Here is a 16,641-nt window from a genome sequence, read left to right on the forward strand (position 1 = left end):
CTTTTTCTTCTGACCAAGATGGTTTAACAGCAGCAAGATTTATCCTCCCAAAAAAAAAAAAAAGAAAAAAACAGGCAAATGAATAAAACAATGGTTTTCGAGACATGAGTCAAGTAATGAAGGCAGCATCCCCTGAGAGCAGAGAAACAAATGAGGCGAACTTTGTAACTGCTCAGCTTACTGGCGAAGAAATTTACCAGGTTCAGCACCGTCTGCTGAAAAGACTGTACTTTCCTCCCCGAATTGCCTTTGAACCTTTGCTGAAAATCAATTGACCAAATACATGGGGCCTATTTCTATACTCTCTAACCCGTTCCATTGATCTATTTGTCCACTATGATGCAAATACCATTCTGCCTTGGATATCTTAGCTTCACAGTGAGTCTTCAAGTCAGGCGGCGTAGTCCTGACAGTGTGGTGCTGCCTCAAAACAGACAGACGAACACACAGTACTGAAACAATTACACGTCCACGTGCAAAGATAAGAGATTTCCCCTGTCTGTCACATGACACAGAAGAATTAGGTGAAAATGGGCGGCAGGCTTGAGTGTTAAACCTAAAAGTAGAAAACATGAGAAGAAAACGTAGGAGAAAAACCTCTGTGGTCATGGATTAGGCAAAGATTTTTGTAGCGATGACACCAAGAGCATAATCCAGAAAGAATGGTAGGTGGACTCCATCAAAATTAAAAATATATGCTCTTCGAGAGACACTGTTCAGAGAGTTAAAAAAAAAAAAAGGGGGGGTGCACCTGGGTGGCTCAGTCGGTTTTAAGTGTCCGACCTCAGCTCAGGTCATGATCTCACGGTTCGTGAGTTCGAGCCCCACATCGGGCTCTGTGCTGACAGCATGGAGCCTGGAGCCTGCTTCCCGCTTCTGTGTCTCGTCCTCTCTCTGCCCCTCCCATGCTCGTGCTCTGTCTCTCAATAATAAATAAATGTCAAAAAAAATAACAACAAGGCACAGACTGGAAGAAAATATTTACAAGTCACATATCTGATGCAGGACTTACAACCAGAATATGTAAAGAATTCTCAAAACTCAACAATAAGAAAACAACCCATTTTTATGATGGCCAAAGGACTCGGACAGATACTTCACCGAAGAAGAAACATGGAAGACAAGCCCGTGAAAAGATGCTCGATGTCTTAGTCAGGAGGGAAGTGCAAATTCCAGCTTGCGAGACGCCGCCACGCATCTAGTAAAACGACTGAAGTGAAAAACTGGGCCACACGAAGGGTCGGCAAGGTCGTGGAAACACGGGAAGTTTCACGTGGCTAGTGAGAACGTGAAATAACATGGCCGCTTCGGAGAATGTTTTGGCAGCTTACCATGAATCACACATCTCCCGTATGAGCTAGACAGTCCGCTCTTCGATATCACTCAAGGGAACGTAAAGGGTACATCCATACAGGTAAGAGTCTGTTCCTTTGACTTTTTTCTTCTTTGTTTGTTCATTTCAGGGGGGGGCTGGGGGGGGGAGTGATGGTGAAACAGGTGCAGGGGATAAAGAGCACTCTTACCCTGATGAGCACCGAGTAACGTATAAAGTGGGGGAACCAGTAGATTGTATACCTGAAACTAATATAACACGGTGTTAATTATACTTGAACAACAACAAAAATAACCAGTTCAAAATTTAAAAAAAAGAAGTATATATCCACAAAGACCTGCGTATGGGTATTTATAGTTTTTACGTGTCACAGCCTCAAACTGAAACAAACCATGAATGTCTACCGACAAGGAAATGTATCAACTGTGACATATCCACTGGATGGCTTAGTACGCAGGGATAAGAAGGAACGAATTGATACACACGACGTGGATGAACCTCAAAATCATCGTGCTGAGTGAAAAAAAAGTCAGCCCCCCCCACCCCACCCCACACACAAAAAAGAGCACATATTGTGTGATTCCGTTCCTATAAAATTTTAGAAGAAGGGAACTACTCCGTGGTTCCAGAAAGCACATCAGGGGCTGTCTGGGGAGGGGAGGGTGGCCAGAGGGAAGACGCATGGAAATTTGAGGGATTTTTGATACATTCATTATTCTGATTATGTTGTTGGGTTTCACAGGTGTATACACACATCAAAACTTATTAAATTTTACATTTTAAATGTGCATAACATTGAAATTCAATATACCTTAATAGAGCTTTAAAAAATAACTTAGGGGGTTGAGAAAATTCATAAAATTTTAAAGACAGCATCTAAATTTTCACACAGAAAGACAAGGTTATTGAAAACAGAGGTTAAGACATGTCAAAGAGAAGATCTAAGACATGTTATTTCAGGGTTCCAGAAAGAGAAGACAGAGAACAGGGTAGAGACGATGTTTGAAGAATGAAGGCAGAGAATTTTCTAGGTAGACATCAATCCACAAATCACAAAAGCCCAAGGGACTCCTAACGGAATAAATAATAGTAACATATACCTTTATACATCAAAGTAAAACAATGGAACACCAAAGATTAAAAGAAGATCTTAAAAGTAGCCAGAGATAAGAGACCAGAGAGGAGTACACGAATAGCTGACTTCTCCGCCACAAAACGCAAGCCAAAAGACAGTGCATGAGATCTCTGACGTACGGAGAGCAAATGACTGTCAACCTAAGGTTGTACACCCAGAAAAAACAGTTTTCGACAAGGATGAAATACATGTACTTTCAGATTAATGAGAACTGGGATTTTTCTGCTCTAAAGGAAGTTTTCAGAAATATGTTTCAGACAGAAGAACGGTCCCAGAAGATCTGATATGTGAGAATGAAGGGGCAAGACGTTTGCAATTATGTGGGTAAAACATATATAAATGGGCTTTTAAAAGACAGAGAACAGATGTGGGGAAATATCTGCAGTGCGTGTAATGGCAAAGCACACGTACAAACCTAGGATATATACAGAATTCTACAAAGTCTGGATGCGCAAAGCATAAAAGTAAGCCAATAACAAACATCAGTAGGAATATGGGAGCAGAGCCAACCTTCACTTACACCTGGAGGAAATGTAAATTGACACACCCACTCTGGAGAGTGATTCAGTGATAACGCGTGAAGTTGAAAATGTGATTACCTTATAACCCAACAATTCCACTTGGGGGTGTATTCTTGGAAAACTTCTTGCATTGTGCTTAAGGAGGCATGCATACACATTCATTCACTGCAAAGTTAGCAAAAAAAAAAAAAAATATTTGGAAACCATTTAAATGCCCACAAATAGGGGAACGGACAATAAAATGTGCCACACTCGTGCAAGGGAGCACGCTACAGCACTTACAATGAATGAATTTGGTCCAACATGGCTGGATCTTCAAAAACACAACACTGAGTTATAAAGCGAACTGAAGAATGATGAATTCGGTATGATGTTTATACACACCCCCAAGGGGCGCTTGGGTGGCTCAGTCAGTTGAGCATCTGACTTCAGCTCAGGTCATGTCTTGTAGTTCATGAGTTCGAGCCCCGCGTCGGGCTCTGTGCTGACAGCTCAGAGTCTGGAGCCTGCTTCCGATTCTGTGTCTCCCTCTCTCTCTGCCCCTCCCCCGCTCATGCTCTGTCTCTGTCTCAGAAATAAACATTAAAAAAATTTTTTTAAATAAACATTAAAAAAATATAAAGACACAAAACAATCGCATGTATTAGTGTATACACCGATTTGTAAAGTATGAAGACACAGATCGAAACAATCAGTGCCAAATATGTAAACCTACATAATTATCTTGTTTTGTTTCATTTTACATAATATATAGTATACAAACTAATATTTTATTTTTTAGAGGCTCAGAAACAAATATGACAAAATATTAATATTTGTTAATTCTGGACCATTACCTAGCAGTCTGTTATATATTTTTCTGAACTTTTCTGCATTTTCAAATGTTTTCAAAAAAAAAAAAAAAAGGAGTAAAAGAAAACAGATAGTCTGCGACACGAATTCCACCATTTGCTGTGACTTAGGGCCAATGGGGAATCCCTGCTACAGTGTTTCGTTTCCTGGTGAAACATAAAATGGGAGTGTGAATGAGAAAACAGACCCCTTTCCTGAGAACCCGCGAGCGGACGAACGACAGACATTCGCGTACACCCACGTACGTGAGCGGGTAGACACGTACGTCCACGGATGCATATGTGCATATATACGGTCATACACATGTGGCTGGACAGACAGATGGACAGGTGGACGGTGTGGAATAATGACCCCACCCTAAAAGATGCCCATATGCTAATCCCCAGAGCTGTGACTAGGTTACCTTCCGTGGTAAAAGGGAATTTTTAAGGGCACAGACCCCATGATGACGAGGACGTCCTGGATTAGCCAGGTAAACCCAGCCTAACCACGTGAGTCCTTAAAAATGAAAGAGAGGCAGAAGGTCAGAGAAACGAAGCTGGACAGGAAGGGAGCAGGTGCCTGAAGGGTGAAAAGGGACCCAGCCCGCCCTTGCCGGTTCAGGACACAGACGAGGGGCCACCAGCCATGGGGCAAAATTCTGCCAACAACGCAAATGAGTAGGAAGCCCATTCTCCACGGGAGCCTCCAGAAGGAACGCGGCCCTGCTGGCACCTTGATCTTGTCAGGTTACCCCCTTAATGAGCTCTGACCTACAGAACTTTGAAATAATACACTGGGGTTGTTTAAAAACGCATCTACGTTAAACTGGTGGTTTGTTACAGCAGCAACAGAGATAGACGGTAGCCAGGTAGGTGGGTAGATAGACAGCCCAAGCAACCCTTCATCAAATTAGTTTTTCCGTTTGGTTATCTGCAAAGTGAGTGTATGCAAATCCTATGTTACTATTAACTTCTGTTACAAATTCGCCCTAAGTTACTATGCGAGAGATGGACAGATTTCAACACATTGAAGACAAAACATGAGCTCTGTACATGGCTTCCAGAACAGTGAGCTGAAGCACCTCTGGGCACCACCTTTCAGCATTTTCCCCGCACCAGCACTGAGAGCGAGCGCCGATCCATGTCTCTGAAGCTGGACCAAATACAAAAGAGAAGCAGCACATTTCTCCAAAAAGCTCTATCATCTAACTGTGCCACCCACCACCAGAAAATGGATTGAGTTTGACACCTCATGGGAGTCAAACGAATTGGTCATCTCCTTTATCAAATCTTTGCAGGCCAAGTGCCATTGAACCAGTGGCTTCATAAGAAACTTGCCTTTAGAAGGAACTTTCTTAGAAGGCCAGCATCATATTCCCCTCCGAACACCTCCCCAGACATGTGTGTCCTTCACTAAGAGGACCATTCATCATGAATGATCTGATGCAAGGCACTGGGTCAGAAAACTCAACTGGTTGCAACTCTAATTCCATTAGCTGGGTGAGCCCGGGAAAGCTGGGCCTGGCAGACACAGCCTGGGGTGATCCTGCAGGTCACGCCTTTGTGTAATCCTCTCCTCTTGAGGATTTGCTGATGCAATTGAAGTTTCTATCAAAAGGTAGATTATCCTGGGTGGGCCTGACCTAATCAGGCAAGCCCTTCAAAAGCTCTAGAAGTCAGAGACAAGGCACCAGAGGCACATTCTGTCTCCACTGCTGGTCTTTAAGAAACAAGCTACCACAAGGGGCACCTGGGTGGCTGAGCCAGTTAAGCATCTCTTAGTTTCAGCTCAGGTCATGATCTCACGGTTTGTGAGTTCGAGCCCCGCATCGGGCTCTGGGCCGACAGTGCGGAGCCTGCTTGCGATTCTCTCTCTCCCTCTCTCTCTGCGCCCCTCCCCCACTCACATGGTGTTTCTCTCAGACAAATAAACAAACTTAAAAAAAAAAAGCAGCAAGAAGCTATCATGAAGTCTATGCCTCAAAAAAATGAATTCTGCCAACAGGCTGTGAAGGCAATGAAACCAGATGACGGGAGGGGGAACCACAGAAGTACAGAGGTCGAGGAGGTTCCACTGTGATAGCGAGGTCTTGCCCGAGAGGAGGGGGGCCAGCTATGTGAACAGCCACAGGTGAGCTCTGCAGGAGGAGGTGGGGGGGGGGGGGGTCTGCAAGTGCCAAGCCCCGAAGCTGACATGAACTCAGGACAGTTGTAAGCCAAAAAAGGCACAAACGACAAATGAATCACGGTTGCCCAATAAATGCTCAATGGACATAAAAATCTCAGTGGCCCCATTCTCACTTCACCCAGTCAGGGGCTCCAGGACAGAGCTGCCCAGTCTGAATTCAGACCCCTCCTGGTTCTACACTGGGGCCAATGCCCCCTTGCCTTGCCACCCACGGGCTCTTGCCGAGAAGCTCGCTGGCTGGGGAGGCGGTCTTCTGCCCCCCCCTCCACCAGGCCGCATGTTAAGACCAAGGTTTGCACACTCGAACGTCACACGACAGGGAGAGGTGGGGCCTGAGCAAGCTGGGGAGCACGGGCGCTGCCCACGAGGCGGTCACTCTCAGCTCCCGCCAGCCGCTGCCATGCAAGAAGGAGGGCCTGGCGTCCCCAGGGCTTCAGATGTTTCGAGACAAGCTGGAAATCCAGATTTTTCTGTGACCTCTCCTGGTATTTATCTGGCTACTAAGAGCCAAGACTTTCAGATACAGTCAGGCCTAACAAGATTCCCACACGGGCCATGTGCGGCCCAGGAGATGCTGGGACACCTCCCCGGGCCTCCCGGGGCGTGGGCCTGGCACCAGCAGCCGCGCTGGGAAGGGTTCCTGCGCGGCCTCCACCTGCGGCACCCGGCACCTGGCAGGTACACGGTGCTGAGCTGTTGCACTGGGTGGGGTCCCGGGAGGTGGGAGTGGCTAACAGGCACGCACGCTCGGCCCTCTCCCCACGACTCCCGGGCCCGTGACTGACACCCAGAAACAGCCTTGGCGGCCGTCACTCCGCGTAACCTAGCGCTCCTTCCAGGTCAGTCCAACATGGGAGATGCCGCTGGAGGGACGAGGCCACGTGCCAGTGTCCCTGTGCTCCCAGAATCCACGGGCAGCTACTCTTCGGTCTGGCTAGCGTTCATTCGGTCTGAAAAGGGCACCCAAGTATTCCCCGAGGGAGCCATCCCTCCCCCACTCCGCATGGTTCAGGGGTGCGGGGTAGGGCCGGATGTCCCCGTGACACAGAGCAATCCTTCTTTCGTTTGGCAACGAACAGGTGGGCTGAAACGTGGCTTGGGGCAACACTAGCATGGCTCCTCCAAGAGTGCTCCCTGGGCCGGCACCCTTAGCATCACCTGGGAGCCCGTGGGAAACGCCAGCTCAGGCCCCAGACTGGAGGACTGTGACTCAGCATCACAAGAAAACCCAGAAAACTCCAGGTGACTGTCAGGCCCACCACGGGCTGTGGAGCGCAGAGCAACCGGGCTCTGGGGGAAGACTTGCTGATTCACATCTGGGTCCGTGAGGCCACATCTGGCCACCTGATCTGTCTGCGTCTCGGGCTCCTCGGGAGGAAAATGGGGCGGGGTCATTACACGGCACCCGGGGCACAGCAAGCCCTCAGCCGTGTCAGCCCTGGACACGCGGGCCTGGCAGACAGCTGAGCCGGGGCCCCCTCTCCAGGCACGTCCAGAGGACGTGTCTTCTCCAGCAGCCGAGGTTCTGAGCAGCTGCAGGGAAGAATTCGAACCCTGCCCGGCCTCTTGAAGAGTATCTCGGGTTTGGGTCAAATACTGACAATGGGGGCAAAAGGTGGGAGCCTTCCAGGGAGGGGAGACTAGGGGGCCAAGACGTGGCGGGGGATTTGGGAAAGCAGCAGGGACCTGGGTTCGGAGTGTGAATTTGAGAATGGGAGAGGGGGAGGAGGCTCAAAGTCACCGTGAGCGGGACAGGAGGCCATGGGAAGAATCAGACAACAGCTTCTCGGGTGGCACGGAGGGGCTGGGGCCTGGCTAAAGAGGGGCCTTTCCCCCTTGTCCACAGTGGTTAGAGGGTTTGGAGCAAAGGGGCGAGACCATCAAAGAACGGTGTGATGAAAGACTGTATTAGTAAAAAACCTGTGCGTCCCATTTGCTGTCAGGAGATGCTGTGTGTGCACACACACCACAGGGAAAAGTCTGGAAGGGAGCGCCCCACGCACTAGTGGCATTACCCCGAGCACGAGGACTAGGATGCTTTATCATCTCCTCTTTGCTCGTCTGTATTTCCCAATTTTTCTGCAAAGGACACGCACCGCTTGCATAAATAAAAAAAGCAATAAAAGCTGTAAATAATTAATGCACTCTCTCCTCAGGACTTAAGCCAGTGGATGTGTTTGCAACTCAGTTATTTCAAATATTTATTGGACTCCTGGCCTTAGAATGTTTGGCCCTCCAAAGAAACACACGATCCGATCGGGGGTAGGGGGACTGTGCAGATGGGCTGATGGAGAACCAACTGATTCCTTTACCCACGGACCTCCAGACCCTTACTCCCACACACAAGCCCTTCCTCTGGAGCACACGGACAGCTCTGGAACCCCGCGAAGGTCTTCCCGGGAGTTAGCAGAACCGCCCCCTGTAGCTCCAGATACGCTGGGCACGTGTGAGACGGACAGTGGGTCACACACCCTACCTTCTGGAGCGGACGCTCAGCCTCTTCTGTTTGCCACTCCCCCGAAACAGCTTTGCCTTCCTCCAAGGCGGTCCTTTCTTCCATTCAGGCTCAGACACCCGCTCCTGGGACACCATCCCTGAGGCCACTGGGCAGAAGAGCTGAAAATACCCGGCACATTGGCATCATACTGCTGAGAGCCCTACAGTGCTAACTGGGGGCCCAGGGGACACTGTGGCCAGCCCTGCCCCCACCCCCAACTCCATCCATCTCTCTAGGAACCCCTGCATCCCAGGCCTAATTGCCTGGCGGAGGAAGGCAGGCCAAACTGGGTCTTGGACCCAGCACATTCTTTATTAATCGCCATTCTCGGGATCAAGAGCAGCCTGTGGGGCTCTGGAGTCCAGGCACTGTTCGGCACGGCTACACCAGAACCGAGGCTTCAGGATACTCTCCGGCTGCCCTGGCCCAAGATATCTCAGAGCAGGACATAACCCAGACATATGGATGCGCTCTTAAGTTGGGACCACACACCTACCACTTAGGTAACAGGTGGACACTCTGCAGCACTCAGCCCCCTTCCCTTTTAGCCACTGCTCCCAGGAAACTCAGACGCAAGTTGAATCTGATCATAGTCATTGTTTCCTCAGTCCCCAGTACGGTAACTCTATTTTTTTTTTTTAAGTAATCTCTACATCCAATGTGGGGCTTCAACTCACAGCCCCAAGATCGAGAGTCACATGCTCTACCGCCTGAACCAGCCAGGCACCCCAACAACTCTCTCCTTTTAAGAGATGGGGTTTCACCTGGAATCTCTCTCTCGGTAAGAGTTTCTGGTTTATAATCTTGGGTTACCCAGAGAACTCTCTCCTCGGCAGGGTTTCATTTCACTTTTTGCTGCTGTTACCAGGAAGCTCAGAGTAAAATTTAAGGTCTAGTGATGAAAAGTATCTCATCCAGGGTCCTGGGTGCAGTAATTCTTTCCCTTGACATTTCTGTTTGCATGAGTCTGTTTTCTTTTGTGTTGCACGTTCAGCCCTTGTCCTATCTTGCCCCGTATGTGACAGCTCAGCCTCCTCTGGGAGCAGACGGCAGGTGTTACGAGGCCGGCTTCCCGCTCCCTCTCCTTCACTACAAGTGCCGCCTGCCAAGCACGCTGCCCCAGCCCCAGGGCCCTGGGCAAGGGGGTGGGGGGGGGGCGTTACCTTTGCTGTCCGCACCTGCCCTCCTTCTCCCAGGGCCGTCCTCGTCCGTCCTCCCACCACCGCCCTGCTCAGGGGCCGGGCATCTGGACCCTCGTCCCGGGTGCTGCCACCAAGGAAGTGCAGAGCCAAGTAGACAGAGGCGGTCGTTTCCTTCTGCTCTGTGGGCAGAGGCAGGCTTCGGCTCAGGCAACACCACGTGAGTCGGGGCTCAGCCCTCAAGGACGGGAAGGGGCCCTGGGCCCTGGTGCTCCGCAGGGTTTCTGAGTGGGTACACGAGGCCAGCTGGGGCCAGCCCGGGGACGCGGGGGCCGTGAGGAAGCAGCAGCAGGAACTGAGCCCGGCCAGAGGCCCTGAGGGGGGGTTTTCCGGGGCATTCTCGGGAGGTCCGCCCAACTCCCTGCCGAGGGCACAGGGACTCAGGACGCCCCCAGAGGGCCTGGCCCCCACTGAAGTGCTACCCACGCAGAGGTGTCGGGGCTCAGGGGTCCCACTCTTCTGGGTGGCACACGCTGGGGTGGGCAGGAAGGAGGTCGTCTCCCTGGAGGCACCGGAGGACGAGCCAGGGGACGGCCCTGCTGCTGGGGTGTCGGCATCCAAGCCTGGCTTCTCCTCTCCCTGCACCCCCTTTCTCCTGCCCCAGCGCCTGGACCAGCCGGGATCCTCCTCGAAGACGTCTGCTCCACCGGAGGCCAAGCCCGTGGCTGGGCAGGGCGGCAGGCGGGTCCCCAGCCCTGGCCCAACAACAGAGGGCTGTTCCTCCGGCCACCTTCTCCTGCAGAGAGGGTCCTGGCCTCGTCTGGGACCCTGGGCGGTGGGAGGTGGGGGGCAGGCCTCACCCTGAGGCAGCCTGAGCAGGTACTTGGGGGGAAAGGCAGTGTCTGCCGGGGCAGTGAGGACGCCGGGGGCCTGGGGCTGCGTGGCCAGCTGGGGGTGACGTCCAGGGGACACAGCTGCAGGACACGGGTCCTGCAGGACCTGCCTCAGGGCCACAGATGGAACAGCAGAGGAGACGCCACAAACTTCCGACGGCTTTGCTGGCTCCCCAGCCCTGCCCCCCGCCACGCCATCAGCACTCCCGCGCGGCTCTCCCGGCTTGTCCCCAGGATCACCGTCCTGGTTGTGAGATGGCGGGGAGGTGGCCTGCCCGGGGCCACTCAGGGTCTCTCCTTCTGCTCCCACGGGCTCTGGCGGCTCCTGGCAGCTCAGCTTCTCGACCTTCAGCTTCTTTCTCTCCGATGGGAGCTTGTCCTCTGAAGGCCGGGGCTCCCCAGTGCCACCGCTGGGTTGCCTCGACACCGTTGGGGCCTGCTGGCAGGTCTCCTTGCCGCCCCCACCACGGGTGCCTCCTTCCAGGTTAGGGTCTGCCGAAACTGGCATGGGAGCCTCTAGGTTACCTCCCTTGAGGGGACCAGGTGCTCCGGGCCGCTGAGTCCCCAGCTCCAGCCTCCCATTTGGAGGAAGCAGAGGGCTCTTGCTGCCCGAACAGGGGGGTTCTCTGCAGCTGAGGGTGGAGGGTAAGGTGGCCCTGTTCACCCTGGGCTGGTCCCTGCCTCCTGCTCTGGCCGCCGTCTCCCCCTCCGTGGCTGGATCCATCCGTCCCCAAGGCCCCGGCTGGGTCCCCACAGACACATGTCCACAGACGGGGGTCCGCCCGCCCTGCGACGGGGCTGTGCCCTCGTCCCCTGCCACCTCTTCCTGGAGAGGACGACCTAGCTCTGTCCCACTCCCCACCGTCCCCTCGCGTGCCTTCTTGCCTCCGTGGTAGCTGGTTTTCATTTTCTGGTAGATTCTCTTGAATGTCTCTTTCCCATACACCTGCCACTTGTCCTGGGAGAACATCTTCAGCGGCCTCTGGCCGCACTTCTTCCCGGCTGCTCCGCCCCTGCTGGCCGCCCCCTCCCCCGCAGCCGCTCTGCTTCCATCCGGGTCCTCTGCGGGGGCCGGGCCGTCTCCGGTGAGGGGACACGGCAGGTCCTCCACGGCCGCCTGTCTGACCAGGGCCCGGGGGTGACCGCCGGGGACGTCCGCCGGCCGGGCAGGGGCGGGCCTGGGGCTCAGAGGCTTCTGCCTCCGGGGACCGGCGTCCCGCGGGTCCGGCGGCTCCCGCCACGTTCCCGTGCCCTCGACGAAGGGCAGCGAGTTGCTCCTGGTGATGGGCACGCATGCCACGGTGGAGGAGAGCTGGGTGGGGACGGAGTGGAAGAAGACTGGGCGCGCCTTGTCGGGGGGCGTGAAGGTAGAGCGGGCCGGGCCCAGGGCGGCGGGCTTCCTGCGGCCGGAGGGCAGCGCCCGGATGTCGAAGTGAAAGGAGTCCTTGTAGGTGTAGGGCACGGGCAGGTCGATGCTGCCCTGCTTGCACAGGACCGTCTTACGGGGCCGCACGTTGTCCAGCTGGGAGTCGTCCACCACGGCCTGGTTGTGAGAGATGAGCCAGGCGATGCGCTGTTCCAGCTGCCGCTCCAGCCGCGGGCCCGGGGCCGCCTCCCCCTCCGACAGGCCACGCAGGGGGCTGCCGGGGGCCGGCGGCTGCTCCGCGCTGTCCGAGCGGGACAGGTAGCCCGAGTCCGTGCTCTCACACTTCCTCAGCCGGCCCTCCGAGGCCCTGACGTCCCGGGCTTTCTCCGAGGACGGCGCCGCCTGCTGCCGCGGGGCGCACGGCAGGCCGGCGGTCGGGGACGGCTGCTCTGGCGACTTCCGCCTCAGCTGGGAGCCGCCGGCCAGGGTGCGCGCGGGGGAGGCCGCGTGGGCAGAGTCCACGGGGGTCTCTCTGTCGGCTGGTGTGGACCCTGGACGGGGAACGGCTTCCAACTTCAGACCCAGGGTCTTAGCGACAGAAGACGGGTGCGTGGCTGGCACCGGGCAGCGCCCGGCACCCTGGGCGCCTGGAGAGAGGGGCCTCCCGGATTGGCTCTGGCTCCAGCCGTCCCCTGCGCCCGCTGCCCTGGAGCTCTCTCCGGCCCCGTCCCCCTCCTCCGGGAGGCTGCCGCCCCCTCCCTCAGACTCCGAAGACAGCCGGGAGTGGTTGAGGTGCGTCTGGGTGCGCCTGTGCTTGTACAGGTTGCTCTGGGTCTTAAAGGCGATGCCGCAGGTGGCACACGGGAAGGGCCTCTCGCCCGTGTGGGACCGGATGTGCTTCTCCAGAACGCTGGGCTTCAGGCAGTCGCGGCCACAGTGTGGGCAGAGGTACTTGCCGGCGTTCCGTACCTTCCCCGGGCTGCCCAGCGTGGGCCCCAGGCCCGGCGACAGGACGGGCAGCGCGCCCACGATGTTCACGGTGAGGGTCGGGGCCGCCGGCTTCCCCGCCTGGGTGGGGCCGGGGCCTTCGGGCTGCAGCAGGGGGCTGAGGATAAAGGGTCCACCGCCCCCATCCAGGCTGCCCGTCACCAGGGGGGCACGTGGCTGGAGGCCCCCCGGGGGCCCCGTGTGGTACAGCGGGATGGGCAGGGCCTTCAGGAACACGGCGGGGGCCAGACCCTGCTCCGGTGACAGAATGACGGGGCCCAGGGTCAGGTGAGGCGAGACCTGCCCACCTGAGGCTCCTGGGTGTCCAGAGGCAGGAGCCGGCTGGTCCCGGGCAGGCGAGGCAGGGCGAGTGAGTTCTGGCACCTCCATGCTGCATCATCCGGGTGGCCCAGGATGCCTGGCGACCTGTGGGCAACAGCCAAACTTTACCATGGTACCTCTCTTCTCTGATCGTGCAGTAAACTCTTCCCTGCCCCCACCAGGCATGCCGTCGCCCCACTGAAGCCCAGGAACAATCCCCCAAGAGAAGCACCGTCATCCCCACGTTAGGAAAGGGGAGACAGAGGCTCCAAGAGCGGAAGCGACTTCACAGGCAGCTGACACATGGCAAAGCAGGATCCGGACCTGCTTTGAATCCTGTCTATTTCACATGCTGAAAGGGAACTCTTAACTCCCGCCCCCTACCCAGGCCCACGGCAGTCTTGTCACTGTCCCTCCCAACACCCAGCACAGGGCCCTGTGCAGAGGGGACACTCAGAAAATGCGCTGACTTCATGAGAAAGAAAAGTTCACGCTGGGACTCGGTTTCCAGACCTGTAAAACAGGCAGAGAATAGGCACTGCCCTCGGACCCTTTTCACCCTGGGGTTCTGAATCCCTGCTGTTGGAAGAGGGCAGAAGGTTAGAACGCTGACCTGAGAGAGAGCCTAACAGATTCAGCAAATGAAAACACAAGATCCCAACTAAATGAATTTCAGAGAAACAATGCATAATTCTTTAGTAGAAGTCTACCCCAATCTCGCACGGGTCACGCTTATACTAAAAATTAGGGGTTATCTACCTGAAATCCAGACGTCGCTGAGCATCCAGTATTTTATCCGGTTACCCAACGAGGATAAGGGACACTTTCTCAACCTCAGGATCAGGCTTGGTTCTCTGCTCACAGGTGGGGCTTCCAAAAGCCCTCCACACCAGCTGGGACATAATCAGTTCCCTCTGAGCCAGAGGGAAGAGCTGGGCAAATGTGGAGGCAAGACAGGCAGAGAGACCCAGCCACGTTCTTTGAACCAGGGGAGGGGGAAAGCCAGACCCAACGGCAGGAGGGTGGACGAGCCCAGGGCTACAGGAGCAGGGCTCTTCAGATGCTCCTTGCCCAGACACTCACTCCCCAGGAGCTCTGTAAGCACACTGTGGTCATCCCCCAGCTGGGCTCCTTACGAAACACAAACTCCTGCCTTTTGCAGCAAGCAGGTAAGGTGGAAACAGTGGCTGAAACCATTTCGTATTGGCTCATATCAGCTCACACTGCCTCCTGAGAGCTGATCTTCAGGAATTGTGCAAGCCGGTTGTTAAACACGGCCATTACTAACAGTTAAATTACATAAACTTACAATAAGCTATGTTAAAAACAAAGATATACTACTGGGTGGTCACATGTAGAAGAATGAAGTAGAACTCCCTATCTCACATCAACCGAAAATCGATCAAAGACCTACATGTAATAACTGAAACTACAAAACTCTCAGAGGAAAACACAGGAGTAAATCTTCATGACCTTTGATCCGGCAGTGGATTCTTAGATATGACACCAAAAGCATGAGTGATTTTTAAAAAAAAAAAAAAAACTTTTTAAATCAATTTTATATAATTGTATACTAAACTTTCTTAAAATATAATTTTATACCAACTTTTTACACTGTTTTTTTACCAAAATTAAACTTTTGAGCGTCAAAGGACACTATCAAGAAAGTGAAAAGACAGCTCACAGAATGGGAGAACGTACTCGCAAATCATCCGTCTGGTCCATGCAGAATAAAGAACCCTTACAACTCAATAACAAAAGAACTACCAAGTCAACTGAAAAACGAGCAAAGGACTTGAACACCCACTTCTCCAAGGAAGATTTACAAACAGCCAAAAGCACGTGCATGGATGCTAAACACTACCAGTCATTAGAAAAAAAAAAAAAAAGCGTACATCAAAACCCCGATGAGACATGACCTCACAGCAGCTAGCATGGCTAGGGAACTGGAAATGACAGGTGTCCGTGAGGATGCCGGGAAGTGAGGACACACGAGCACTGCTTACGGGAATGTAAGATGGCGAACCACAATTCGGAGGCTCCTCAAAAAGTGAAACTTGGAATACCGTATGACCCAGCAAGCCCACTTCTGGGCACATAATACCCCCAAAGAACTAAAGAGGGGAGCTCAAATAAAAATGTGTACGTGAATGTGTACAGCAGCACATTTCGAAACAGCCAAAAGGCAGAAACAGCCCAGATGTCCACTGATGGATGAACAGGTAACCAAAACGTGACATACCCAGAAGGAGGCCCCCTTCAGCCACAGCAAGGAAGGCAGTGCTGAAACACACCGCAACGTGGACGAGCCATGAACACACACGCCACGTGCAAGAAGCCACACCTGAGAGGTCGCGTAGCGTACGATTCCGTTCGCGTGAAAAACCCGGATGGGGCACATTCATAGACACGGAAAGCAGATTACCATGATGGCCAGGGATGGAGAGACAGAATGAGGGGTGACCGCTTGATCAGGTTCAGGGCTTCCTTGGCAGGGATGCAAATGTTCTGGCAGTGGATGTACTTCATGCTGCCCAAATGTCCACTTCAAAATAGTGAAAATGGGGCGCCTGGGGGCTCAGTCGGTTCAGCGTCCGACTTCGGCTCAGGTCACGATCTCGCGGTGTGTGAGTTCGAGCCCCGCGTCGGGCTCTGTGCTGACGGCTCGGAGCCTGGAGCCGGCTTCAGACTCTGTGTCTCCCTCTCTCTCTGCCCCTCCCCTGCTCACGCTCTGTCTCTCTGTCTCTCTCAAAAATAAACAAACATTAAAAAAAATAACAATAAAGTAAAATAGTGAAAATTGTTGGGATGAGCACTGGGTGTTGTATGGAAACCAACCTGACAATAAATTTCATGTTCAAAAATAAGTAATAAATAAATAAATAGTGAAAATGGGGAGTGTGGGGCTACGTGAATTTTACCTCCCTAAAAAAGGTACTAAATACTTGAAGCTCGTCGCTTGCCAATTATTTGATTCCATCTTACCATTCTCGGTGCCCTCGGGGTCATTCTCGCTGCGTCGGCATCGTGGGCACGCCACACAACCCTCCACACTGCCGTCACTTCCCACCGTCACGTTCATAGCTTGGGACTGGCCGTGCTGGGGGTGTTCACACCACAGGAATCGGCCAACGCCGTCAGACAGACTCCTTTGTAACGTGAAACCCGCCCTCCAGGTCGCTGCCCCTCGAATGGCTCTCGCGCCACCGTCTCCCCTGCCGCAAAGCATCTGGCGCGATATAATTTTTTCGGGAAAGGTTCAAAGACGAGAGTCTGTAGAGATCGGAAGGGGGTCCTGGAATTCCTTGGTGCTGATGCCGACGGGAGACAATGGCTGACCTCAAGGTGCCGCAGCCTTTCTGCTAGCTGAGGAATTTCGAGGTGCTCCCCCTGGGAACCATGGGAACTGAGTGTCGGTCCCTGATTCC

The 16,641-nt window shown here is 53.6% G+C and overlaps 1 protein-coding gene across 7 annotated transcripts in view; it reads right to left on the reverse strand.

Moving 5' to 3' along the window:
* Nucleotides 1–16,641, reverse strand: part of ZNF831 (zinc finger protein 831) — a 111,407-nt gene that overhangs the window by 55,908 nt on the left and 38,858 nt on the right. For 6 of the 7 annotated variants that reach the window (XR_007150832.1, XR_007150833.1, XM_047852398.1 and 3 more), the window contains 2 exons: nucleotides 9,671–13,318; nucleotides 8,487–8,626 (listed from right to left, as the gene is read on the reverse strand). Coding sequence is in view for 5 of the 7 variants with exons in the window: in XM_047852398.1 (XP_047708354.1) it covers nucleotides 8,487–8,626; nucleotides 9,671–13,282 (3,752 nt within the window). In the remaining 2 variants the exon portion in view is untranslated. The remainder of the gene's footprint in view (nucleotides 1–8,486; nucleotides 8,627–9,670; nucleotides 13,319–16,641) is intronic. The other variant, XM_047852400.1, reaches the window with a different exon arrangement.

Source organism: Prionailurus viverrinus, chromosome A3 (assembly GCF_022837055.1).
Source record: "Prionailurus viverrinus isolate Anna chromosome A3, UM_Priviv_1.0, whole genome shotgun sequence".
Classification (NCBI taxonomy): Eukaryota; Metazoa; Chordata; class Mammalia; order Carnivora; family Felidae; genus Prionailurus; species Prionailurus viverrinus.